The following is a 26,759-nucleotide window of genomic DNA, read 5'->3' as shown; positions in this document are numbered from 1 at the left end:
ATCCTCCCCCCCCAAATCCTACAGTTTTGTAGCTTAATTGAGCTGTTTTTTCACACACATCAGAACCTTGGTGACATCTATGAAGAAAAGCTCCGCACCAGCCCTTCCGCTTGGCACCAGGTGCAAGAGCTCTGCTGCGGTGGCAGAGGGTCAGGGCACCACACACCTGCCCAGCACAGATGCAGGCACGGCCCCCCAGCAGTAACGCTGCTCCTCATGGTCCCCCCCCCAGCAGTAACGCTGCTCCTCATGGTCCCCCCCCAGCAGTAACGCTGCTCCTCATGGTCCCCCCCAGCAGTAACGCTGCTCCTCATGGTCCCCCCCCAGCAGTAACGCTGCTCCTCTCCCTCCTCCCCCAGCAGTAACGCTGCTCCTCATGCCCCCCCCCCCAGCAGTGACGCTGCTCCTCATGGTCGCCCCCCAGCAGTAACGCTGCTCCTCATGGTCCCCCCCCCAGCAGTAACGCTGCTCCTCTCCCTCCTCCCCCAGCAGTAACGCTGCTCCTCATGCCCCCCCCCCCCCAGCAGTGACGCTGCTCCTCATGGTCCCCCCCCAGCAGTAACGCTGCTCCTCATGGTCCCCCCCCAGCAGTAACGCTGCTCCTCTCCCTCCTCCCCCAGACACCCACCAGTAGGAAAGGGGGGAGAGACTCTCGCTCTAACCCATCAGGCAGAGGCACTCCACGGGAGGACGAAGAGGATCTCTCTGGCTGACCAACAGTTGTCACAAGACGAGACTATCCCGCACTGACACGGATGACCCAGCTCCTGTCTAACAGTGTCTGATGCGCTGTGGGAAGGTGCCAAGGCTCTGGGGTTCCTCTTGGCCCCCGAAGTGCTGCAGCAGGGGACACGCACCCGGCTGCAGGTCAGCAGCTCTCCCTGGAGCTTCTGCCTCAGCAACGTGTTGCTTTGGTAGGACCCTCACCGCTGCCCATAGCCGCACCGGGGCCGGCAGATCCCCCTTCAAAGTTTACCCCCAAGAAGAGGCCAGTAACACATCTGTCTGCATGTTTTCCTTACCTGAGATCCCTTTTTGGGTGGTCAAAGTAATCCTTAACATCAACCTTGTGTCAAAGTCACCTCGTGTCCAGAAGAGGTAGGCCTCCACGCGGGTCTGGATAGGCAATGACTCACTGCACTACCAAAATGACACAAAGTCAAACCTGAACCAAAAGACACACAGTCTTTGCACTGATGTGTCCTGTTTAACTTCAGATCACTAAATAAATTAGGCAGAAAAACCACAAAGAATTTTGAAAGTAGATGAAAACATTAAATACCCAAAACAAAAATTTAACCATTGCAGAACAGAGACCAGGAGGAAGCCAGTGGACAGAGAGCAGCCACAGGAGGGCAACACGTTCAGGGGTGCTTCTGGAAGGGCGAACAAAGCATTAACTGCAAGATAAACAGCACCATTTTTTTTTCTCAGTAAAGATTTTATTTCAATTTAATTGCCAGCTTCATCCCATTAAAAAAAAAATCGATTAATTTCTACAGAATTCAAGAAGATGTACATTAGGAGGAATTACAAAACACAGGACCGGTGAAGTACAGCAAAGTGTTATCATTTCCTAGTGTAACATCAACGCCGATTCCACAGTGAAGCCATGGCATCTCTCTGGAGTAACACTTGGGCGTACAGAACAGCAGTGAAAAGCATCCACAACTGCAAATTTTGACCAAATAAGTTTTCAATTTATTACAGTATCAGAAAAAAAATAAAAATCACAAGAAACAAAAAGAGTAACTTTGCCTCAGCAGCTTTGAAAGCGCCAGCCGGCAGCTATAAAGTAGCCCAGTATGTCCCAGAATGAATCATCACTTCATTCCAGCTCTGGCTTGCAGGCACATCGTACTTCACTGAAGTACTTTAAATAGCAGTCTGTCTTTAAATGGAATTCTGCTAATTCATTGCATGATCTGTCACTTCGCTTCCCAGCTCTCCCACGCAGATGGCCCCATCACTCTGCCTTTACTGTTTACGTGGTGGGGCCACCTGCACGCTCCGCCTGGGGGCACAGCGCCAGCTAGCCTTGCCCTCGGGTCGCCATCGCCCTGGTGCCACCACCACAGCAGAGGCAGCTCAGCTTGACTTTAAATCAAAAAGGCCACTCCCACGTACCACGACAGGGAAGGGAGATGATTTTTGGCTGGGTCTCGGAGGCCTCCAGCCTGGAGCACAGGGAGCTCACCCAGCCCCCACCCAGAGGAATGCCCACACGAGTCGTTCCGGCAGCAAAGCGGGACCACGGTCCCTGGCGTGAGGCACCGGCTGCAGAGCACAGCCCAGGCTGGCAGAGGAGCCAACTGCTTTAGAACCTGCACGCTCCCACCTCCGCAGACCACAGCCTCTCCCTGCTCACCTCCCTCCCGAGCGCCGCGTTCAGCTCCCCAGCTGATGCAGCAGCCGTTCAGCTCCTTGGCCCGTAACGCAGCACGGCCTCCGCGCTGCACGTGCCACCTGCTGAATTTCGTACCACCAGGACAACCTCCCCGCACACGAAGCAAAGCACCTCCCTGAACACCACCACGGTTTCAGCAGCAAACGCCAAGGTATTCCCGACTTGACAGGGAAGCTGGAATTCTGCAGCTAGACAGGCTCGTCCGACCCCCTACTTATTTCCAGTAACACTGCTTCCCGACAAGGACCCGACTCCCACGCAGGTACGTACGGGCTTCCTCCAGGAAACCAAGATGGAATTATCCCTTCAACTGCTCTCGGCGTGCGCTGCATAGATGTGATTACAGAGAAGTTTATTCCATGCTCCTGAAAGAAAAATCTTCCAAGAAAAAGAATGCCCCTCAACCTACGCACACGCCAGTTTTATAGCTAGCCTCACTTTCACTTTTTTTAATTGGTAACTAGCACTAATAAGGGAATAGATTATTTTCTACTCTTTGTTGTCAGGTCCTTTACCTGGCAACACTGGGATGAACCAAGATGCATTTTTCCTCTCTCCTCCCAGCCTTAACCCTGGGGAGAGCTCATCCTGGATTAATTTTCCCACCCCCACCCCCACCAAGAGGCATCCTCATCTCAAGCAACCTCGTGAAGGGAAGAAATATAACTATAGCCTTCAGTAAACTCTCCTATTCCATACACTTTTCAAAGCTCAAGCAAGCCACTTGGTTTAAGGAACTGGGAGGACCACATGCTACCGCACCGCCAGCGTGCTCCTGGAGCAGTTTTATTGACCCGAGAGGGCTCCTGGCACTGCACGGCATCCTTGAGCCAGTAAGCGCAGCAGATTCTCACCTTCAGATGAAATAAGGCACCCGTAACTTCTGTAGGTTTCAGTAACAGCTCACAACAATTTGCAACTTGTTACTGAAAGGGTAACATGGCAAAAAATCTCAACAGAAAGAACGTGCCTAGCACCAATAAGGTCTCTGCATCTGCTTTAAAATGAGATGCGACTGCTATGATTACTATGAATAATGGTTTTTTTGTGTAAAATGGAATATGGTTCCTCTAATGAAGTTTCAAGGCTGGCTTTGAGGCAAAGATTTAAAACTCCTTCAGATTTCAGAGCTATTTTTCCTAGTCCCTTAAAAGGGGGCTGCTCTAAGAGGTAAGCAGCAGTGCAGAACGGAATATTTCAAATGTTACAAACTAGAGCTGGTTTGCTGGAGAAAAAAACTCAACCTGTTGTCACCTTAAACACAAGGCAAGGCAGAGAGAAAACAAGAGAATATTAAAGCACTTCCCAAGATGGAGGGCAGCACAACAGCAGACCCTTGTGTAACAAGGGCAGCAGAGCCTGGAGGTTAGGCAGTTCTGTGGGAAATGTGCTCAGCTTCATCACCATTTTCTCCCTAATTAAGAGTCCCTGCGGAGATCAGATCAAAGAGATGCAAGAGCCGGTGGGGTGGAGGCAGAGGCAAAGTCTGAATAAACCGCTCAGCTGGGTATTATTTTGTTGGCACGGCATCTCTCTTAGCGTTTCACAGGGCAGCAATCAGGCTAGTAAGTGCTTATCACCTCCCTCGGCCCACAGCTGATTTTGAGGAATGTCTGCCTGTCCGCGCAGAAAACTCTTCCGTCGGGCGCTGCAGTTAACCGGCGGAGCTGTCGGGACCGCCAGCTCTGCAGTCACACCAGCGGCTGCAGCTGTGGGAAAACAGCCAAGCCAGCGTGAATGTGGCTGGCGGAGACACCGTGCGCAGTGCAAACCCAGCAACGGGGAGCTCAGCTTCCCAGTCAGAATAAATACTTAACCAAACAGCTTGTCCTGACTTACAGTCTCGGCTGTAGTGTTATCCCTGTAGCCCATCCGATTTCACTTGGGTTTTCCAGACGAGCTGCACTCACACCAGCATCCGCCACAAAGACGCACCGTCTGTCCTGGAGATTTAACGTCACGAAGACTGTGGCTACCTCCGCGTGGGCTTGGCGCGTGTCCCAGCTGCACTTCAATGCCATAGGCAAAAACGTTTTATCAGAAGAGAAAAATCAGGGTCCTCTGAGCCCTTTTTCACCTCTCTAAGACATTTCCTGCACATACTCTTTGGGTCTTTCATCTGAAAATTTGGCCCTGTACCCAGCTCCTCCTCTGGACTATCGTGTGAGTGTTGTCCCAGAAAGAAATACAATTATTACAAGATTATTTGCCCCGGAGAAGATGATGACATTTTTGTAGCATGAATAAAGTTTAAAGCTGGCAGACAATTTTCAGTCTGTTTTGAGAAAAACCACTCCAAATGACTGAAAATTTCACATGGGATCATCCAGTGTGTGGTAATTTGTGATGCAGCTGCAACTTTTATTCAGATGACATTTGATTTGATCTGGAAATCTCTTCAGTCAGAGAGTGAATGAAGAGCCACAAAGCGTCTTTCTCACCGAGTACAAGGACACGGTCTCCTCCTCCAGCTCCTTATGCTCTTGAGCATGTAATTGAAGAACTATCCACTAAAAATGTAATTTCTCACAGCCAGTTCAGAACTACTGGCTTCTCCCTTCTGCAGGAGGAAAGCCATTTGTACTGAGCTAGGCAGGAGCAAGATAAGCAACCCCAGGCTGCTTCACCCGCAGCCTTGTCTCCCTGCATCTCCTTCACAAATTTTAGTCCTACGATGGTTTCTGCAAATTTTTCAGGTTTCAACTCACAGACGTATCATATCTCACAAATATATCATATTTTCAATGTATCATCATCAGATGACATTATGAACAACCTCAGGCTCTTCAGGTAAGCATACTTATTTCTGGCCATAAAGAAGCCCCATGCCACAAAACTTAAGTCCCTGTAAAGTATCTCGGATTACTTCAGTTTCTTAGATATATAGAATGCAAAACATTTCACTGAAAAAGTAAAAGCTAAATAAATCTGAAAAATGTTCTGGGTAGTCTGAAGTGCAGATCGGACATCCCAGCCCCTGGGACCCTCCGCAGGCTGGGAACCAGTCTGCACCAGCTCCCGCACCTTCAAACCATGGCCAACAGCTGCGTGTGGACGTGAACAAGGCAGGCTGGCGTGAGGCACGAGCAGCAGAATTAGAAAACGCAGCAAGTACTAGGGACACACAAAGGTAACTGGCACTGATAAACTTCCCAGGTGCCAGCGCCCACCTGAGCTCAGGCAGCAGGTAGAAAGGATCTAGACAAAACAGACAACCCTGAGATGGAAATCCATTTCTTCGTAAGGCTTTGAGAGCACGTGGGGTTTTTAAGTGCTTTTCTTAAATTAATTCTCACAAAAGACAGGCTAGCATTCTTTAAACAGTTGTGATCCTTCATTCCAGTATAAAACACATATGCAAACATGGCTTAAGACCCATGATCACTTAAGATATAATTTTAAGGTTTGTATTAAAAATATTTTTTATCCAAATGATAAATATTTTAAAATAAGCATTTACAAAAATAAATGGTCCGTTCCATAAGGAAGGACATATATAGCTGAAATTCTGAATACATGTTGAAGCAACACAATTATTGATGAATCTAGTTAATAAAATCTTTGGTATGAGAGTAGAGTACAGTAATTTTCATGCACCGTTGTCTTCCCCTGGCAGGTATACTGTACAGACAAGCGAAGAGGCAGCTTTTCCTTAGTTTCTTGCTATGTCTTCCAAATACAACATACAAATATTTCTAACGTGTCTTCCTATGATAATGGGAGAAAAGCCCAAGATTCTCCTGGCTCTTCCTACGACTTTCGTATCTAAAACAGAATGAAGACGGGAGGAAAAAGAGAAAGTGAACACAGTTAAGTTTCATTCTAGCTAGTAAGCAGCAGCTACAAAAAATAAAACTCAATTTAAAAAATTACTCTAGAGGAAAGCCCATTTCCTTCAATATTGTATACATCAACTGCCAAGACAGGAGAATGACGAAGCTGTTTGGATTCATGGCTGCAAGTTCAGAGACATGAAGGGAAGATTACCGAGTTAGGTCAGGGGGCAGCCACACACCTGAGCACAGCACCGGAGGGTGCAAGCCTGGCACACCACATCCAGGTCTGGCGGCCCTGTTACACATGGGGCATTGAGATACTGCGCTGCTACAGGGAACAGCCTCAAAAAGTGGAAAAAAGAGCCTTGGAACAAAAGACTTGAAGAGATTAGTTGGTAATTTTAGCAAAAATAAAGATGAATCGCTGACTTGAGGCACAGGGACCTCCACAGGGAGAAAATGTAGAATGTCAGCTGGTACAGAAACAAGGGGCTAAGGGGCTCTGCAATCTGGTAGAGAAATGCTTAACAAAAACGACAGGCTGAGGCTGAAAGGAGTTCAAACTGAGATGACGACGCACCTGCAACACTATGGACAATTAACTGGGATCAAGGGAAGTGATGGATTTTCTGGTTTTTTTGCTAACAGTCCCTGAATACTTTTCTGAAAATGCTTCTATTAAATGCTGGTGAGTGAATTTCATGAAGGAAACACATGGGTTAGCCTCAAAGGTCTAACGGTCCCCTTTAGCCTTAAACCCTGACTCCATGGACAGTCCAGTTGAGAGACTATGAAGGGTAACACAGCCCAGACTCACATCACCTGAGACGTCCATGAACTGGTGCTACTGTAGCCTACAGCTCTGGGGAAAAAAAACCAGGAAAGAATGACATCCAACTGTAACTGCTGTGACTGGTTATGAGGAGCAGAAGGCACTAAACCAAAATGGAAATTGGATTCTGTTCCCCACGTGAAGACTGGCACTTCCCACAACCCCCATGAGAAGACCAGAGAAAGTGACACCTCTGAATCAGCCACTCTCTCCCCCTTGGATCTCTCCCACGAGTGCTGACTCACTGCTTTGCTGAAGTTGATCCATGTGGACACATCAACGCATTTTCTGCTAAGAGCTGTCGCTCTCACAGCCACACTGGGTGAGCGGAAGGTGGGATAGTGAAGAGGAGCAGGAGCTCTGCTCTGCTGGCTGTGTGAAGCAGGCAGCTTCCAGCCAACAGGGAGAGCTAACACCCAGAGCCAGCAACAGGGGCAATGGCTGCAGCTGCTCGGGCTCAGCAACAGCAAATCAAGCCAGCGTCCTCTGGCCCTGGCACTGGTCTTGCTTCAGCCAGCTCCCAAGGGATGGGGAAGCCAGGAGGTTTGGGCACGTCTTGTGACTGCTTGGAATCACGACCCATTTCTATAGCAACAGGAGCTCACATGACTACTGCCTTTAAAAAGAGCCCCTATTTGAGGCATCCTCTGTAGGCAAACTATCCATTATTTATATCTCAGCATGTCTGAAGCACAATTTGTATCCTAACCTCATTAATGAATAATGACACCTTGACCTGCTCTATTAAGTAAGCCATGTTAGATCAAGAGGCATGCTGCTCTCCCGCCCCGTGCTAAAGTAAGGCAACCAAGACAGAAAACACCGGAGTAGATTACCTGAGTTACAGCAATACCAAAACAACGCAAATCCTGCAGCAACACTAAAACAAGCGAGGAAAAACACTGGACCTAAAGAAAACATAAAAAGAAAGCCATTAAGACAGAACACAGCAGTGGAAGTTTAGCTCAGTTCATAAATCATCAGTTGCTATTAATATGCATAATTAAGTGTATTCAAATGAAGCTAACATTCACAATTATGTATGTTTAGCTAATGTACTATGAAGCACGTTTACTATACTGTAATTAATTTTTACTACAGTTGCTTTGATACCATTCACTGTTCATCTAGCTATATATCCTATGAAATTTAAGTGAAAGCTTCCTCGGATGTTTTGTCACTCTAAAACTTTGTGCAAAAATCCCTTTAAACGCTATAACAAAATACTAACCAGACTACTGGGACCTCACCACCCAGCGTAGCATTTTACTCTGTAAGCAGCCCCCACTGGGCCAACGCATTGCCTGTGGGTAAGAGACTGCTTCGTATGAGACTGCAGTCCCTTAGAAACAGGTTTTTAGGGGTTTGTTTTTTCCCCACAGATGTCCCACAAATTCCACTTTCATGACAAGAGCAAATATTCTTCTTTACAGTTCTGCTGGAAGCTGAAAAGCAGAGCCACAGGCACACCTCAGACAAATCCCCCACTGGAAAGATTTCCTTCATGTGCCTGCCTAGGAATTACATGCAGTTTATCGCTGACGTTCAGTACTGATGTTCAATAAAACCTATCTAATTCACACTTAGCCACAGGCAAAACCTCATAAAAATTTATATTGGCTTCTTTATTATTTAATATTCTATTTATATTTACTACTTCACTAGGAATACAGCTACAACTAAACTGCACCTGTCACTTTAAGGACAAACGTACTGCAGATTAACAGACTGGGGGGCTGCCCATGCAGAGAAGGGGGGAACAGCGAAGGAGCGAGGACCCAGTTGCCCCTTTGGGTGCAGGTCTCCCAACCCCAACGGGGGTGACGAGCAGCCGGGCAATCTCCCGTCTGAGGCCAGCTCTTTCATCAGCACGAGAAAGAACAGAAATGATTTAATTTTCTTATCTCCAGGCACCTCCTCTGTTCTTCCTGTACTGTTATGCTGATGTCAGCAATAGAGACGTGAAAAATCGGAATAGCACTTTGGTTCAATATTCAAAGTAACAACAACGCAGGCAAAAATATACATGGAGTGAAACTGTGTTTCTGCCCCTCGCTTCAGTCGCCTCTCAGGGAAAACTGGCCAAAAGGCACAGCTCATAGCAGGTGCTTTTATTCTCTCATAACCGTACCTAAAGTACTAAATAAAACATTGGTGAAACTTAAATGATAAGATAGCTCGCTATCAATTTGGAAAATTCTTCAGCTTTCTTTCAGATCTTCAATTCCTTTTCAAAATATCTTTCAGTGAACAAAATATTTGCCTCTGTAATCTGGGCACTGAACAGAAGAAGGGGCAAAATTTAACACATTTTCCTAAGGAAAATATATTTTTAAATACATTAATCTGAAATGCATTTAAATTCACCCTTGCTTATCTTCCTTCCTGTCTTTGTTTTCAAATGTTTTATACTTAAATGGAAAGCTTAAAAAACTTTAAAAAGTGGAAAATTATATGCGCAATGACGCTACCAGCAGCTGAACAGACCTTACTATTCCATCATTGGAGAAATCTTAGGAAACAAAGAGTTTAGCTGTAACTGAGTAAAGATACCACTGTAAATATTGATTAAACTCTACAGTGTCTTGATTTTCCTGGCACTGGTTTCCTCAACAGCAGCTCAGTATATTTTCCTCCATTAATTCCACTTAACTTGTGACAGTAAAGACATCGTAAAACAAACTATTTGTTACATGAAAAGCAAATTACATGATAAAATAAATTGCATCATAATCTGAAAAGCCATTCCATCCGGTGACACTGTATGCATTTATTTACCCCTGTCATTTAGCATATATTTCTCCTTGTCAGTGTCTATCTCTGTGGAATCTGTGGTTTCTAGAAATAAAAGCAACACATGAGAAGTTAGTACTCAGCTCAGGCAAACCAACAAACATAATCAGCACATGCAAAATTGTGCAAAACAATGCATTTCAGAAAAATATCCGATTTTGACATAAAATATTAACCCCCTCTAAAGGTAAATAATTTCTATAGTTGAATCTGGGTTTATGCTGATTGAAGGAATATAGGTGCATAGTCATTTTAACGCAACTCTAAATAGCTGCGGCGGCACCTCCGCTGCGGTTGAGCACTAAGCACATGAGTAACATCACACCCGCTCCCCCAAGATCGGCGCCTGCTGCACGCCGGACACCTGTAGGGTCACACACACACAGAGTTCATTAACTAATTAATTAATTAATTAACACAGATAAACACCGTTGCTAACCCAGTGTGGCCACAAACACCCCCGGCCTGACGCCTGGCCGCTCTCCCCGCCCGGCAGTAGCGCTGGGCATCGGCAGGCGCACCCGGCGCCCGCAGCTCGCTCCGCAGCCGGCCGGGACGGGGTGCGGGCACGCACGGCTCCGCGGGAGCCTGGGGGTGCTGCCCCCAGCGCCCGGCACCGCCCGCGGCAGCCCCGCTCGGCCCCCCGCTCCGCACCGCGCCGCACCGCGCCGCGCCGGCTCCAAACAGCGGCGGAACAAAGGTGGGCGCGCCGCGCCCCGCACCCCCCGCGGATCGGGCTCCGGCAGCCTGCCTGCTGCGGGGCGGGCTGCGGGGGGCGCGGGGCGGGCCGCGGGCCCCGGGGCAGCGGGCGGGGCGGACGGGACGGGGGACCCTGTGCGGGCCGGCGGGCCCCGGGGCTGGGGGGCGGACACGACCCTGTGCGGGCTGCGGGCCCCAGGCTGCGGGGGGGGGGGGCGGGGGGGGCGCGGCCCTGTGCGGCCCCACCGGCCAGCGGCCAGCAGGGGGCGGGGCGGGGCCGCCCGCGCTCCCGCCACGTGCCGCGCGCGCCCCCCGGCGGCACCAGCGGTGCCCCGGCCCAGCGCCCCGCCAGCCCCCGCCCCCAGCACGGGCCGCCGCGGAACGGGGGTTCCCCCTGCCCAGGCGCGGGGCCGCCCCGGGCACAGCCCGGCCCGCCGGGAGCTGCTCCCGGTACCGCCTGTCCCCGTCCCAGCAGCGCTCAGCACAGCGCCCCGGCCCGGGGGTCCCTCCTCTCTTCACAATTACAATGAGGGTATAATTTCTCTAAATGCTCTGTGCTACATCTGGCAAATGGAGTAACTGCTGCTAAGAGCAACGTTTGAGTAACCCAAACATTGTACTTTTTAGAGGTCTGAAGGATAATGCCTTCAACATTCAAAACGTCCCATTTCACTTAAATGAGAAATAACACCTCCTACCCAAGAGGGAGAGCTTTTCCTGAAGAATCAAATCGTTTGCAGTTTCAAAGTGCCACACAGATGCTCATCAACTATTCCATCCAGAATGCAGACATCTGTCTCAGTCACTTAACTCATAAGAAGCAACAAACACCCACACATCATCTCACCGTCTCCTCCTCAGGTCGATGTAAGGAAGCTGCAGGACCTCAGCGTGCAGTAGGATTTTAACTCGGCTATTTATTCTCATCATTTTGAGGATGGTAACGTAAGAGAGTGTACCCAGGTACAGAGAAGTTAATGACTTACGATGGTTACTGGAGTCCCCTTGCATAATGCCAAAGCAGCACAACAGTTTGGGGGCACCACACACGCTATTTTTTCTGCAAAGCGCTTCTAGCACGTGCACTGGTTACGCACAGTCTGCACATGAGAAGCCCCAACCCTGATTGGCTCCCCAAGTAAAAGCTCTCAGAAGTAACCACGTGTAGCAGGTGCAAGGACGAGATGTTTATGCTCCAGCTCAAATGAAAACACCGCGCAGACACCCAGCGCAGGTTCCCTTTCAGCTGGCTTGGCCGGGCATGAGAACAGCGCGAGGCAGCATGAGAGCTCACCTGCACAGCGCCTGCACAACTTCCAGTGTGAGCTGCATGGGTATTGGTCACAGCTGTGCTATTTCTAGCAGCCGGCTGAATCCAGACCCATCTATATGATCTAACTCAGCCGCATCTATATGGACGCGGTCAGGCCTCGGCTACTGTGTACACGTACGTTAAGATCCATTCTCAGAAATGGCTTTGGGTGTTACTGAACATTAACAGAGCTTAAACTCCTAAACCATCAACACAGGTTTGAAATTTTATTCTTAGTAACTACACTAAGACTTCTTAAGTTGATCTGAATTAATAAAGGCTGTCTGCTGCCTTCTAGGCAGGGTGGCAGAAAAACCTGCTGCTCTTGAGCTCTACCAGAGTAAAAACAACAGATCCAAGACTCTTTGATTGAAGAGCCTGCTCCCTCAAAGGGCACGACTCTGCAGGGGGAACATCGGATCAAAAGCACTGCCCTAAAGCTGCTGCAAGGCTGAATCAGCTGGGATTTGTGTTCACCTGAGATTCTGCAGCATGGATGGGCTCAGACTCCCCCAGTTCAAGAGGGTTCGGGTATGGATGTGGAGACCTGCGGTAACTCTGCAGCCTCCCTGCGAATGCAGCAGGTAAATGGTGTAGCTTCCACTGGTATTTATTTGTGGTGGGGAGATACAAACCTTTTCCTTCAAAATGAAAGGTGAAACAAAGCTAGACAATGCAGTATCTTCGCAGGTAATTACAATTTTATACGCCATATTCACTCCAGAAATAAAAGAGGCCTAACCTACGGGGTTTTGGTGTAACAGTTTGCATCTTACTGGAGTTTGACCCGCATGTCTAAAATTTCCCCTGGAACCTACCTGTGGGGTTTCTGACAACTAGAAATCAACTGACCGGTGAAGCATTAGTGCTGTTAAGATACTTTATAAGGATTTCTTAAACTGCAGTCCCTCCAGAGCTTCATTAACTTAAATGTGGGAGTTTTCCCTCAAGCTCCTCAAGTAATTTCAGTATACAGGATACCCGAACTTGTTTCTCATCCTTTTGGAACACAGTTTTCTCCAGTCCATTGGGGGAGGAAGAAGGAACACCAAGACACAGCAAGCATTATCACAGGTTGGCAACTCAGGCTGGATACTTTTCCTTAAAGAAATGAGCTCCTCTGCAGCACAGAACCAAATCTGTTTGAGGCTCAGTCCTTCTAAAGTACATACGTCTGTATCTGGGAGGCAGCTTTACAGATACCAGTCAGTCCTGTCAGCTGCACAAACAAGCCTTACATGATCAGTATCACAGCTCTTCTTTGACAGGGCCTGTGGATGTTTGTTTCACATTAAACTAGACACAACTAGGAGATTTATGGATTGAGGGAAAGCCAAGCTTCTGGGCCACCAGAGTTTTAAGCTTAACAAATCAGTGGCTTGTAATGTTCTTATGTGCTACGGATCAGAATCAACACAGAGGAAATAAACAAGCCGTTAAGAAGCAATGGTTATGAAAAGACAAATTGCACTTCATGAGAGTTATATTGCTGTTTTACGTGTTGCACTTAAACAATCAAAGAGTTTTGGACTGCCCACATTACTCAACAAGTAACAAGAACTATTCAGTCAAATCCCCTTACGGCTTTTGGAAAATTCAAATCAAACAGAATTCAGAATTATTTAAATAACCTAATTATTTAAATTAAGTATTAATCAAATAAAAAATAACCAAAAAATATTCAAATAACCTAAACGGGTTATTTAAATAACCCAAACCTCAACTGAAACATGGTTTTGTAATATACACATGAGGAAATCCACAACTCACAACTTACAAATCAACTTACTCAAGATTTTCCTGCTTGGCAGGTCATTATACAGTTGTTCAGCATTGATCTGTAGAGCCCTGTAAAACTCTTGACAGTGTCTGTCTCCTTTCTTTTGAAGGTGCTTTATCAGATCTGAAAGTCTGGTATGGAGTGATGCCTTTGGATTCCTGAACTGAAAGAGAAAAGCACTCATGAGAAGTGAGATCAATTTTACATCACTTGGAGATCAATTTTCCATCACTTTACAGTATGCCTGGAGTGAAGATATGGAGCTTGTTTTTCACTTGCTAAAAAGAATGGGCCAAAAAAATGAGGGGAACCTAAAAAGGCCGTATGCGCATTGCACAGCCATCATCAAGACACCAAGCTCAATCTCATCAGCACTGCTCGATGGAGAGCATATTGCCTCTGCCTTCCCTCATTCTTTTTTCTGTCCTCATGAAGTGACAGCTACTCCATGTTTAATGTTTTCTCTGCATTCAAACTAACATGGTACTTGCTATTCTACAATTTGATTCTGACAGCTGTTGATAGAAAATATCAACAAATCTTATAATAAGTTTTTATGTCTTCAAGTTTCCCCTTAGTTGCCTAGTAACGATCACTCAAAAAAGTACTTTATGCTGCTTATGTTAGTCCCAATATTGGAGTGTTCATCATCCCAAGATTACATGTTTCATTGTTTCCAGCACAATTAGCTGCTGCATACCCAGTGCAACATGTACAAACTCTCATTACTCAGGCAACACAGCAAGAGGCTGCAGAAGAAAGTACTTTCATTCTATAGCCCAAACCATGATGAATCTTTACAAAGAGAATGAAAACGCGTACCTAGCCTTACGCACATCAAATGATTTCAGCTTACCTGGAAAATGTCCAAAGCCATTCTCAGAAAGCATCATATTTCAGACCAGTAAAACAGATAACCTTTGTGGTATACTTTGTTGGGATCAATTCCTGCTCTAGGGGGACAGGAATGCGATATACATTATACAACACTCCTTATTCTGACAAAATTCCCACAAGGTCTGCCGGATATAGCTGAGACCGTAAGCTTCCTCAACACTCGACAGAGTTGACAGAAACTTGCCTGGACCTACATGAAAGCAGTTTCTTCCAGTCTGATATGTGCAGAAGTCACAAACTATGTTTCACTGATTCTTTATGCATTTATTCTGATCCTCTTGAGGGAATGAGGTGATCTTTAATTGTGCATGTCACACTGTTTATCGTAACTGAGCAACTAGACTGGCTCAGCTGATAATTTAGCGCTGCTCTACACCACCAAAACACTATTCTGAACTCCACGGAGTTCATTTATGACAGAATTAGATCTATCTTTCCTAATGTTAAAATACTGGTATGTCAAAACCCTGAGCCTCAGGCAGTCAAAAAAGTCAGAGGGCAAGTACGAACAGTTATTAGTAGGGCTTGGGAAGCTTTTAACTGACTTTAACTTTCACTCCACATAAGTTTCAAAGATCTTTCTCCCTAAAAACAGCCACCCATTTTTGAAAGCTTCGTTCCAGGGAGGGTAGCCTTCCTCCGTACACAGCAGCACCACTGGAAGATGTTACTAACTCCATTCACTTCCCACAGCTTACAGGTGGGACTCATGCTCCCCTTCTGTACCAATACTCAAAGAGTTATTGATCCCATTAATCAGCAACTAAAACTGAACAAGCTAATATAGATGATTTTGTGGACACAGCTGGATACGGCACAGATCATCTGACATGACACTCCACACTGCCTCATGTGAGGAAGCAGGCATGCAGGGCACTTGGTCACACGATGGGTGCAATCCTGCCCACAGAGTGATTGTAAGAGTCATGGCAAGGACCGTGGCATTAAGCTGCTGCTGAAAAAGAGTGCCCTCTCTCAAAACCGCTTGGCACAGGGAATGTGCCAGCCCTGTGACTTCTCCTCTGATACGAGATCCCAGATACAACCAGTCAGCAAGTAAGAGGTGAGGAAGACCGGCTGCATGTGGCAACAAGAGTCAAGTGAGGAAGAAGGCAGCTGAGCTACTGACCCGCAAAAACAATGCAACATTCAGAAATGTAGTAAAATTCATCAGATTACCTTTTCTGCTTCTGCATTGGTAAGAATTTGGGGGTAGACTCTGTTAAGCTGAAGAATAATTTTATCAACCACTTGCTCATTCAGTCGGCTATTGCTTGTAAGAAAATACATGTCGTGTTGCAGCCGCTGACAATATGACTGATCTAGAGAGAAAATAATACAAAGAACAAACCACAGCAGTTACTTAGCAAGCCATTTTTAAAATCTGTAAATTTCATTTTCCTAACAGTGGTTAAACAGCTGAAATAGAATTACCACCATCATAAAACTTCAGAAAGCTGAACTATCTGTTAGGGAAACACAAGATAGCCACGTGCTTTTAAAGACCCAGCCACTTAAAATCCCACACATCTGAACTCCTGGCTGGTCACTCATGCCCGCTCTCTCTTTCCAAAGGGAGAAGGTTCTAAGTTACTTAGATGTCAAGCACTGACAGATATTTCATCAAATACAGTCCTAAAGTCGTTAAATCACTGAAGATAATTTTTCTATCATTTATGAAGTCAGATTATGGAGTTTAAAACTAATGCGTTTTATAATTTTTTTTATGTAAATACCTATTTCATAGAGAGAGGTTCTCTCTGGTGTAGATGTGGGGTGGGGTGGGACGCAGAGAAGCTCACACAGCCAGGCAAGGCTGAGGACTGACCGAGCTGCAGTGATCTGGCCCTAACATCACCCAACCTTCCAAGAGTTCATTGCTGCCTTTGGTCTGTCGGAAGACTTCAGCAACTCGCCCAGCGGAAACCACCCAGACTGAAACAGAACCAGACCATCAGGAACGGCATCTCTGCCAAAGAGCCAGGATGTTTTTTAGGGTAGAACTTCTGCCTTCGCACAGGAGTGGGGAGAAAGAGCATTCAAAAAGCAATACATTTTCACCATGGAAGTACACTCAAATACACATACAAGTAAAACGCCTTTTTCTACTAACCCAAACCTCTGCCAATACACAAATCCAGACTTGCTACTGTTTTAGGCACCATTTCCAATTTGGCAGCAATGGATTTTGCAGGAGCACAGCCTTCCCTATAGCTGCTTGACTACAGTCCCTAGATTAAGATACAGGCACAGACTGTTTCCACGGGTTACTGTGCCCTTATCAGATTTAGAAAGAGAATGTCTATGACTGCATCTGAAGTAAGTGTTAAAATGTCAGCACAGCACTGTATAACCAAGCAGCATAGAAAACAAAACCAAAACACCCCCACCCCCACCACATTCCCTGTTTAAAGCAAATGCATAGGTCTTACAGCATTTTGGCTATCAGAAAACACATAACCGTCAGCCCTTTGTGCCCTGCGATTTAGAGAAGATAAATAAAAGAATGAAGGAAAAGAGCCAGAAAACTCTGGCACAATGCACTGCACCTATGCACAGCCCTTTCTATATCGAGATGGGGGGCAGGGTGGTGGTGGTGTTTGTGTTACACTGTCCTTTCCCTGTATCTGTGTAGCACTAACAGTACTGACAGGAAAGAGCTCAGGAAAAACTCCCAGTTTGACCATCACGCACTAATAACTTGTCCAGTGCCAGTGTGCCTCCTATTCAAACAAGAACACACAGCTATTGATGCTGCATAGAGAGCTGTGATTCTACCGGCACAACAAGATTTCAGTTACATTCTTACTTTTTATACAAACACTGTATTATTTCCACGGCTCACTGTCAAAGCAGCTTTTTAGTGTACTGCCAGAAACATATCGCCCTGACACCCTTGCTGTGCAACTTCCTTTTGTTGCAAGAAGTTCCGCGTTATCTCATTCAGTGTGATTAAGCTTCCCCTCTTCAACTCACTGGCATGTGCTAAAGGCTGAGGCAAGGACCAGGAAGCTGAAGTTGTGCCTGTTCATGCAAATACTTTTTGGGGACTTAAGTGCCATGCTCCCTGCAGCTTCCTCCTTCTGCCTCAGCTACATGATTTGTAGTGATTCTCAGTGTCACCAACAACTCTGTACCTTCTGCAAACTTAAAACCCCATTCTTTAAACCAGGTTCTTCCAGCTAGGAGAGCAATTAAACTTCAAATAACACTACGACATTCAAACAACCACAGCAAGCAGTAAAAGCATGACAAGGATCCAGTAGAATTAGTATACAAAGTAAAAGAAAAGCAGTTTCAAAGTGTCATCTCCCTCGCTGCCTCCTGCTCTGTTGCTGCCTTGTCATTACCAATGCCTGCACAGGCAGCACGCAGAAGTCTATTAGCAGCAATTACAACAGTGAAGTTAACTGTGACCAACTGAAGACTGCATTTAAGCCAACATCATTTTCTGAGCAGTCAGGAGCACTCCATGTCCTTGCGGCACTTTTCATTTACACACACTCATTCAATCATCACCAGTCGTACCTGTCACCGGAACCCTGCGCGCTGGTGCACCATCTTGCAGGGCGTAAGCCTCTCTGAGATTTCAGGGGTGGCAATGCTTTCTTCCCATCTAAGCCAAAAGGTAGAAGCGAACATGACCACGCTCTTGGCCTCTCTGGCTACTGCTAGATTGTGCCTGCCAAGCACAGGTCTTATGCCTGGCTCTGACATCTGCAAGGTGCTTCTCCCATCCTCTGAGATGCTCCATTTTTAAGAACCACCCATAAAGCAGTCTGCCTTCTCCCCACTCTCACAGAGACATTTCACCTGTCTGCACCTTCACCTCCTCCAAATTACTTCAGTACATTAGGATGGTGTGTGCAAGGTTTAAAATTTCTGTAGAGCAGTTATCAATCAGCGCAAAAGTATCTCACCTTTCCAGTATCTAACCTCTCTCTTCAGAGATCTTTCATGTCTCCTCTAACTCTGAGGAATCTTTGCCCAAACCACACAAGGAACCAGCTTCAGGCTTCTGGTAGACCACAGAAGTGGAACTTCCCACTGACATCGCCCACCAGTGCAGAATTGTGCCCCAGCTACTAAATTTAAAGAAAGCAAACAAAAAAAGCCCCACCAATGCCAGAAGCTGGAGCATGGCACTCTGCTTTGGAGTGATAAGGGTATCTGGAAAGCACACGTGTGCATTTGAAGCCACCACATGATGCTCTTGGACCCAGCTTGCCGCAGGAACTCCGGCAGCTCTGTTATGGCAGAGACTCACTCCCATGCACCAGGTATAGATAGATGGTGGCACTACGAGGTTTTATTATCACCGTACACAAGCAGCAGCTTTTTAATATTGAACATGCCCATTATTTAGATTTTAAAGCAACAGAAACCCCAAAGCAGGTAACTTCACGACTGCAGTAAGGCTACTGATGTGCTGTCAGGTTTTAAGGATTTAAGGAGTGGTTGTCTGGGATATTTTGCATATCCACCTTTTATCTCACTGCCTCAAAGAGACAACAGTTACTGCCAGGAAAAATTTAAATCTTTATGCTAAAAAGACTTTAAGCGGGAGTAACCCCAGCATTAAAAGGACAGTCATGCTGTTAGCCAGTACCTGCCTAGAAAGTTCAGAGCAGCAAAACAGGGAGACCAAGTCAATTAACCACAGCTTACGGCACAGACGCGGCATTGCCAGGCGTTCTAATGCCCTCAGACTGCAGGAGGATTGTATCTAACTCTGAATTTGTGATTTGATGTTACACCTTCTCCTCCGCTAGAACATTAATCTGACTGGGCTTAACCCTGTTTGCAGGTTTTGGACCCAGGCACAGGTTTGCTCAAGCACGCAGCTGCAGTGGAGGAGTGCGCAGGCTTCAACACAGCTGGAGGAGCAGTGGACGGAGCTCAGCCTCACTGAAGAGAGGGAGCGACTACAGCTGAGATTGAATACCACAGCAACGAAGCTGACCTAAAGGTTGCTTAGAAAAAAGTCGATATTTACATTTCCTCCAGGTAAGAAAAACTTGTCAGACACAGACAGGAAGCTCAGGAATGGTCTTTGACAGTTGAGAAGAAAACATGACTAATAACTTCATGTTACTGCCTTATAATTACTGTAAGCCCACGACACATCACACACGCCTACTTTTCTCTCTTACCCAAAGTACAAAAAGCCTCTTGCATACAGCATATGTACACCACACTAACATACACAGCCTGCACCTGACCGCACACACGGAAGGAAAGGAAGTAGACGTATAATTAAAAAATATTAGAGAAAAAGCAAGAGATTACTGGTTATTTGTAGCCAGCAGCTCCTCAGACAGAGAATAAAATACATACAATCGGTGATGATAAATGCACAAGCAGCAAATGACAGAAACAAAGCAAGTCAGTCATCATTTTTCACCTGCAGGTAAAAAATTATCACCCCTGTGGCAACTCTTTGTAAAATGACACAACTCTATTCTTCCTTCCAAATGGACAATTGGGTTTCTGACAACAGCTGCCAAACGACCCAGCCACTATACTAAGTGCTGGCATTTTAAGGCTGCTGAAATATATTCTGCTCTTGGAGTAACAAGGCTCATAAAAAAAATCTGATCGTATGTGACCATAAGGTGCCACACTGTCTTCAACAGCACCTGCAGGAAAAATGGCAAAGACGACACAGCCACTCTTCCCAAAACTCCTTCTAATTTAATAGCAGTGTGTTCACAGAGAGTTTTTCAGAGACAACTCCTTACCTAGGCGCCAGCATGCCAGATCCTGGCAGCAGCCAGTATGTCAGACAAGCGCTGTGGTGTTGGCACTCTCGTTCCATGTGCCTGTGGTGAGCAGTCTGGCCCCTGAAAGGTGTCACTAGCCACCGGCACAACGCACTGATAACACAAAACATAACTTTCAGGTTATAGTGGCTGTCGAAAAACCCTTTGTAATTTTGATTCTGCTTAATTATTATAAACATAAAAGACTCCACGTTATTTTCTGTACAAGGGACATCAAATGGGATTTTGTCTCTTGCAGTCCCCTGCACGTGTTTGTCTACGATCTACTTTTGCTTCCTTTCTGGATAAAACCTAGGGACCTGCCACCTTAGGCTGGGGTCTGCATTGCCACCTCATGTTTATATGAATTTTTTTACATGAATAAATCCAGCTGCATTCCAGATTCATAGGCTGGATCAGCCCCTCCTCCCTAAATTGCGACATGGAACCACTCTCATCCACACCTGGGCTGGCCAACCACCTAAGTCAGACAGGCAGACTTTTCCAATTAATAACTCCCCCAGTATTTACATAGGGACCCTTGCTACTGTCTCTGGCACCACTGTATCTTTATTAAGAGTTTCATGTTTTGTTTGTTCTCCCCTTAAAAGCCTCCTTCAATTTACCAAGCAAACAGACGGATCATCACGAGCGTAGAAATTTCAAGACACAAACCCTCTGGCATTCTCCACAACAACACACAGAAACCTCGACAGTATGTGCTGTGCAAACACAAGCTGCAACTTCCTGTAAAACTCCTGGATGATTTTCATAAACTTTATAAAGGCAATGTGACAACCAAAACCTTGAAAACATGTGACCTGCCATTTGTATGCATCCCTATGAACTCCTTGCTGAAGCATCCCAGGAAAGAGATGAAAAAGCCTCTCTCAACAAAATGCAAGCTTAATGCTTATTTAATTTGGGGGTTTTCCCTTTCAAGAGCCCAAGAAAGGGATGATGAGGATTTAAGAAGGAATCTGACTGCAGAGAATGGTCTGGGGGGATCAGATTGCACTGGTTACCAAATGCACCTCCAGTGACAAACAACTGCTCTTCTCCTCTGGGCTGGAAGTGGTGATACAGAGGTGAAGGACCACTTGCCACCGTCCGCAGCCACACTCACCCACTGCCCCCGGACCGCGCTACTGGCACGGTAGTAAGCAGAAGTCAAGAGTCCATGAGCTGCTGTCAAAGAACCAGAGAATCGTTCAAGATCAAGCTCAACCATTAACCTAAGGGTGCCAAGTCCACCAGTAAACCGTATCCCTAAATGCTGTATTTACACGACTTTTAAATACCTTACTTTTAAATAAACCACGTCCTGGGCACCCTGTTCTAGCACCTGCCTACCCTTTCAATGAAGCAAGTTTTTCCTAATATCCAATCTGAGCCTCCCCTGGTGCAACTTGAGGCCATTTCTTGTCGTATCGCTCGTTATCTGGGAGAAGAGACCGACTCCCACCCTGCTGCAACCTCCTGTCAGGCAGTGGTCGAGTTCAGTACCTCATCTTTATCTGCAATATCTTTCAAAAAATAGAAGAGAAAAAAATAATAAAGCAGTGAGCAAAATACTAAAATGCTCCTGGTACTCGAGTGCGACACGATGTTACACACGTTCCCAGCCCTCCCAGCTTCCTACGAAGGCGGCTACAACAACGGGGCCCTTCAGCAGCCGGGAAAGCTCCTGTGCACCGCAGGCGCGGCGGCGGAGCCCCCCGGGCAGGAGCGGGGACCCCCCGAGGGGCACAGGGCGGCCCGGCCCCCGCGCCCCAGGCCACGGTACCGCCGGCGGCCGCGCTGCGGACACACCCCGCCCGCTCCCCGGCCGCCACCGCGGCGCCGGCTCCCACCCGCCCCCGTGACACCAGCCGCCGCACCCCGGAGCGCGGCCCGCGGGACCTGGCACGACCGCGCCGCCGCCCCGGGGACCCCCGGCCGGGCCCCGCCTCACGCAGCTCGGCCTTCGCTCTGCGCTGCCCGGGGAGCGGCCGCGACGCCGCAGCGGCCCCCGCCCCGGCCCCGCAGCGAGGCGGCGCCGCCTTCGGAAAGCGACCGCCTCTCGGCCCCGCCGGCGAAGTGCCCGGCCCTCCCTGCCGCCCCCGGGCTCCCGCCGCCCCGCACTCACCGGCCATAGCGGCCCCGGCCCTGCCCGGCCCGCCGGCGGGCTGCTGGTCTTCCTGCTGGGGATGGCGCCGGGCCGGGCGGGCGCGGCCTGCCGGGGCGGGGCGGCGGAGCTGGGGCGGTGCGGCCTGCCGGGGCGGTGCGGGGCGGCCTGCCGGGCCCTGCCGGGGCGGTGCGGGGCGGCCTGCCGGGCCCTGCCGGGGCGGGGCGGCGCGACCTGCCGGGCGCTGCTGGGGCCCTGCGGTGCGGTGCGGCCTGCCGGGCGCTGCCGGGCGCTGCGGCACGGTGCAGGCTGTCGGGGCGGCCCCTCCCCGGCCCGGGGCAGGCGGTGCGGGGGCGGCGTGGGGCAGCGGCGCGCCCGGGGCTTCCGCCGCAGCGCTTCGTGACGGGCCCGTCGCCCTGACCGCCCCGAGGCCTCAGCGGGCCCGTGTGCCCTGAGCGCATGCGGTGGGGCGTGGGGCAGCGCGGGGGTGCGGGCCGAGACCCGCATCCTGCCAGGTTTGAAATGACCGATGCCACAGTTCGCTTTTACACACGTACTCAGAGTGACATCATACACACATGACCTCATACACATGTGTTACGTCATACACATATGTCACACATATGTGGCATCATGCAAGTACACGTGACGTCATACAAATACACATGACCTCATACACACATGTGATGCTATACACCCCATGACGTCATACAACCCCTGTGACGTCATATACACATCCTGTGGCGTCATACACCCCCCATGATGTCATACATGCCCCTGTGGCACCACATGGCGTCATATACATCCCCTGTGACGTCACACCCCCATGACATCATATATACACACCCATGATGCCATACACATCCCACTGTGATGTCATACATGTCCATATGACGTCACACTGCACGTGATGTCATGCACTCCTGTGACGTCATAAACACCCCATGACATCACACACAACTGCTCAGAGTATGTCTGCATTTTCATCACATCTGTGTTTTTCTTGTGCCGCAGCACTGTACCCATTTGTTTCAATGCAGTGACAAAGTGTAACGCAAATTTAGCAGGTAGTTGGAGCAGTGACAGTGTCTCTTAATCAGAGAAAAACTTGCGTTGAAGCCTCTAACTGGGATATATTAACTTCAAGAGGCAAGAAGTGCAAGGAAATCTGTACATCTAAAAAACTCCCATTTGCACAAAAATTAATCAGCATTTAATTACCCAGCAAAGTAAGGAGGACAACATGCATTCCTAGGAATGAATGCTGCAGAGGAGTGAAGCTGAACCTTAGCTTTACAAATAGTGGTAAAGGATGGGATATATTATTTAATACTACAGATATTTTTTTTCACTGCAAAATCTGCTATCTTGTTAATATGTTGGAAAAGGCAGATTTCTAGTATAGCGAAGACAGAGGGCGATTAGTAATTGCGACTTGTGTTGAAACCATGATGAAAGTGCTTATGTTGAAGAGGGACAGAGATCTTCTGGAGGGATTAAAATTACAGTAGGCAAAGCTGAATCCAGATTGGTACATAAAATGCTTCAACCACACAACTGCCCTTGCACAGACACCTCTTAGTAGCAGTTTGCTTCTGTTAAGCAGCAAGCCCCCAAGCACCAAGAGGTGCCCTTACCCAGGAAACAGCCATTGTGGGGATGACCGCTAGTCCACGAGATCCTGAAAGGTTTGCTCAAGTTTGCCTCCGTGCCGTCTTAAACCAAGCATGTGGAAAATCTATACCAGTGTACTGGGACTGGATAAACAGAGAGTAAAACGTACAGCCCCTCGCTTTGGGTGGTGGTCTGGTGTCTGGGAAACTTGCAGCGCTGAAGCCACCATGGCCCGGCTGACGGGCTGGGACTTCTGAAGCCCACAGGGTAGGCATGAGTTGCCAAATGGGAGGTAAGAAAGGATTTAGTTTAAGACTTGACTTTGCGCTTGGGTACATGTTGTACGCCTTCTCGTGAGAGACAGCTCCAGCTACCCGGGGTCTTAGAAAAAATGAAAAAAAGAGAATTTGCTGGAAGTTTGCGAGTGCTGCCACTTCGTGGTCTCACGGAGGAAGTGTCACACCCAGCACAGCCCCGGGTGGTGCTCGGGGCTTACCGGGCGCGTTGCTAGCACGTCCTGGGGCAGCATTGCAGCTAGCAGGGTTAGCCACACAGACCTCAAGCTTTCTTCCAGTTAATTTCTTTCTCTGATACTCTCGCCTTTGTTTTCAGTGTCTGGCCTTCCCTGCCAGGGGGGAGTTTCTAGCCTGGCAGAGCTCTCCAAAGACAGCAGCATCCCACCCCAGCACTGTCCTTGCCATGACTCCGAGGAGCTCATCACGGAGAAGTTCCTGGTGAGCACAGCCAGAACTGCTGTAACTCACGCAATTATAGCCATCACCATTAACAAATGAGATACCTGCATCCCCACTTTTACTCTTTAAAATGTTGGTCTATAACCCTGTACTACAAATGAAAGCAGCTTATTTATCTCTAGAAAGGGTAAGAACATGGGAAAAAAACCCTCACTGGAATATTTTTAGTATTGTCAAGTGCTGTGACATTTATGGTGCGTGTCCTTGGGAAGACAGATGAATAGAGTATAAACATCCTGAGTTTATTCCATTTACCCTTAGGAATCCAGATCTTCTGAACAGCATGAAAAGAGATTTTTAAAATTGTTATTATTGCACATGGAGACCTTGATCATGCCTGTATCAGAGTGCTTTCTGGCAATGTATTGTAGTAACAGAAACAGGCACCTTATGGAAAGGAGACTGTAATTTTATAACTCCTTCCATCACAGTTTTCTAAGACTATTTCATATATATATATTAAAATATCACAGCAGAAGGAGTTGCCTAGTACTAATAAGCAGTGGTAGTATGGCATGCTGAGGATTTCTTTTTATGACCATTTTATACCATTGTGAATTCACTGCATTTTGTGCTCTGCTAAAAAGTTTCTGTGGAATTGCTACCAGAATCTAAACCTCAAAACTGAAAACCTAGTAATCTTAATGTGACATAGACTGAAATCTCTAATATAAATCTTAAATGTTTTTTAGCAGACAGTGTTTCCAAGCACTGTGAGTGAAATGGAAGTAAGTAGCAATCATTCAGGAGTGCTGCAGCATAAAGTGCCACATTGCCTGGAGATATTTTTACCCTATAGGCTCAGATAATGATACAAGAATCAAGGGTTAAATATATCACCTCCTCATGCCCATGACAGGCAAGACTTCTGCAGCCATATCACTGTTAGGTTTGCCTTGGAAAGACAGGTCCTCAGGGAGTTGTCCGGCCACGGCAGAGGCAGCGGAAAGGGACGGCCATCCGCACGCAGGGGGCACATCGCCGGGGAGGCACACACTTGGCCAGAGCTGGGCCACCAAATCCCCTCCCACGGTACGATCCATGACATTCAAAGAGCACAGCCGGATCGGGTGGACATATGCTCGGTACTGGCCACAGCGATGTGCCGTATGCAAATGGCACTGCGAGACCCTTATGGTCTTTGAGGCGAGCAATGCTGATTTTCACCCTGCTGACGGGCCGGGCGGCACTGCGCGAAGCCCTCGCTCCCTGCTGACGGCAGGTATGCCATGGGAGCACAGCCCAGCTTGCTTCCGAAACTTTTTCATTTCAGATTTCTATCTCCTGATTTAGTTGCTAAGCTAAGTGGCCTGCCCAGCAGTGTTTTATTTCCCAGTGTCTAAAGGACAGCAGATGTATTTTCTGGTTAGCTAATTGCAAAAGCCATTGCTGTTTCCCCCGAGAACCGACTGATTTGTTTATTTGAGTGAATTATTTGATTTACTAAGTATTACCCTTGTCCTGGCAGCATCGGCATGTAGCGTTTTCTTGTTTTATCAGTTAATTGTTAAATCACAATATGGTTTCTTATTTTCCCACAGCTGAAGAGGACTGGATCTCTTTAGGAACAAATTAAACCCAGATAGCGCAGGCAGTTTCTTTAACAAAGTCCTTCTTTGTGTTTAAGAAAATGCAATGAAATAGTTCTTAAAAGCTCAGATTACGCATTTAGTTCCCTTCAGCAAGTTTTAGCTAATCATTTATAAAAACAGACTCTAAGAAGGAAAAAAAAATGGCAAGGCAGCAACCGGCTGGCCACTCCCGTCCGAGCCACTGCCCCTCCTGGCTCTGCACTTTTGTTCCAGCAGATTCGGACTTTTCAGACCGGTCATTTCGCCCAAGTCCCTCATTAAAAATAGGCACTTACATGTCTTGTAGAGCATCATCCATAGGTTTCACAGGTTTGTGCTGTACACGTACAGCGGCAGGGCAGCCGGAGTGCTGTCCTCCTTGCCTGGATGAGCAGAGGTCACTGGAAAAGTGAAAGTAAACTGGGAGGGAGCATGTCCGGCTGCATGCCGCCAG

At 47.6% G+C, this 26,759-nt stretch overlaps 1 protein-coding gene across 10 annotated transcripts; it reads right to left on the bottom strand.

Annotated features, from left to right (window-relative positions):
• Positions 1 to 1,420: 1,420 nt before the first annotated feature.
• On the bottom strand, positions 1,421 to 26,759 carry CARD19 (caspase recruitment domain family member 19). Of its 10 annotated transcripts, XM_056338582.1 has the most exons (7): positions 22,387 to 22,666; positions 20,238 to 20,372; positions 15,676 to 15,818; positions 13,609 to 13,762; positions 9,794 to 9,853; positions 7,852 to 7,923; positions 5,634 to 6,172 (listed from the first exon to the last, which is right to left on the bottom strand). In XM_056338582.1, exons 3-7 carry the CDS (start codon positions 15,784 to 15,786, stop codon positions 6,060 to 6,062), a joined length of 510 nt encoding a protein of 169 aa, XP_056194557.1. In that variant the 5' UTR covers positions 15,787 to 15,818; positions 20,238 to 20,372; positions 22,387 to 22,666; the 3' UTR covers positions 5,634 to 6,059. The 10 variants fall into 10 exon arrangements, 8 of the variants coding, with proteins under 8 accessions (XP_056194554.1, XP_056194557.1, XP_056194552.1 ...); XM_056338579.1 differs by lacking the exons at positions 5,634 to 6,172; positions 20,238 to 20,372; positions 22,387 to 22,666 and adding exons at positions 1,421 to 1,671; positions 26,602 to 26,759; XM_056338577.1 differs by lacking the exons at positions 20,238 to 20,372; positions 22,387 to 22,666 and adding an exon at positions 26,602 to 26,755.

This window comes from Falco biarmicus, chromosome 4 (assembly GCF_023638135.1).
Source record: "Falco biarmicus isolate bFalBia1 chromosome 4, bFalBia1.pri, whole genome shotgun sequence".
NCBI classification, from domain to species: Eukaryota; Metazoa; Chordata; class Aves; order Falconiformes; family Falconidae; genus Falco; species Falco biarmicus.
The sequence above is the reverse complement of the archived record's forward strand: the minus strand, read 5'-3'. Positions and strand labels throughout refer to the sequence as shown.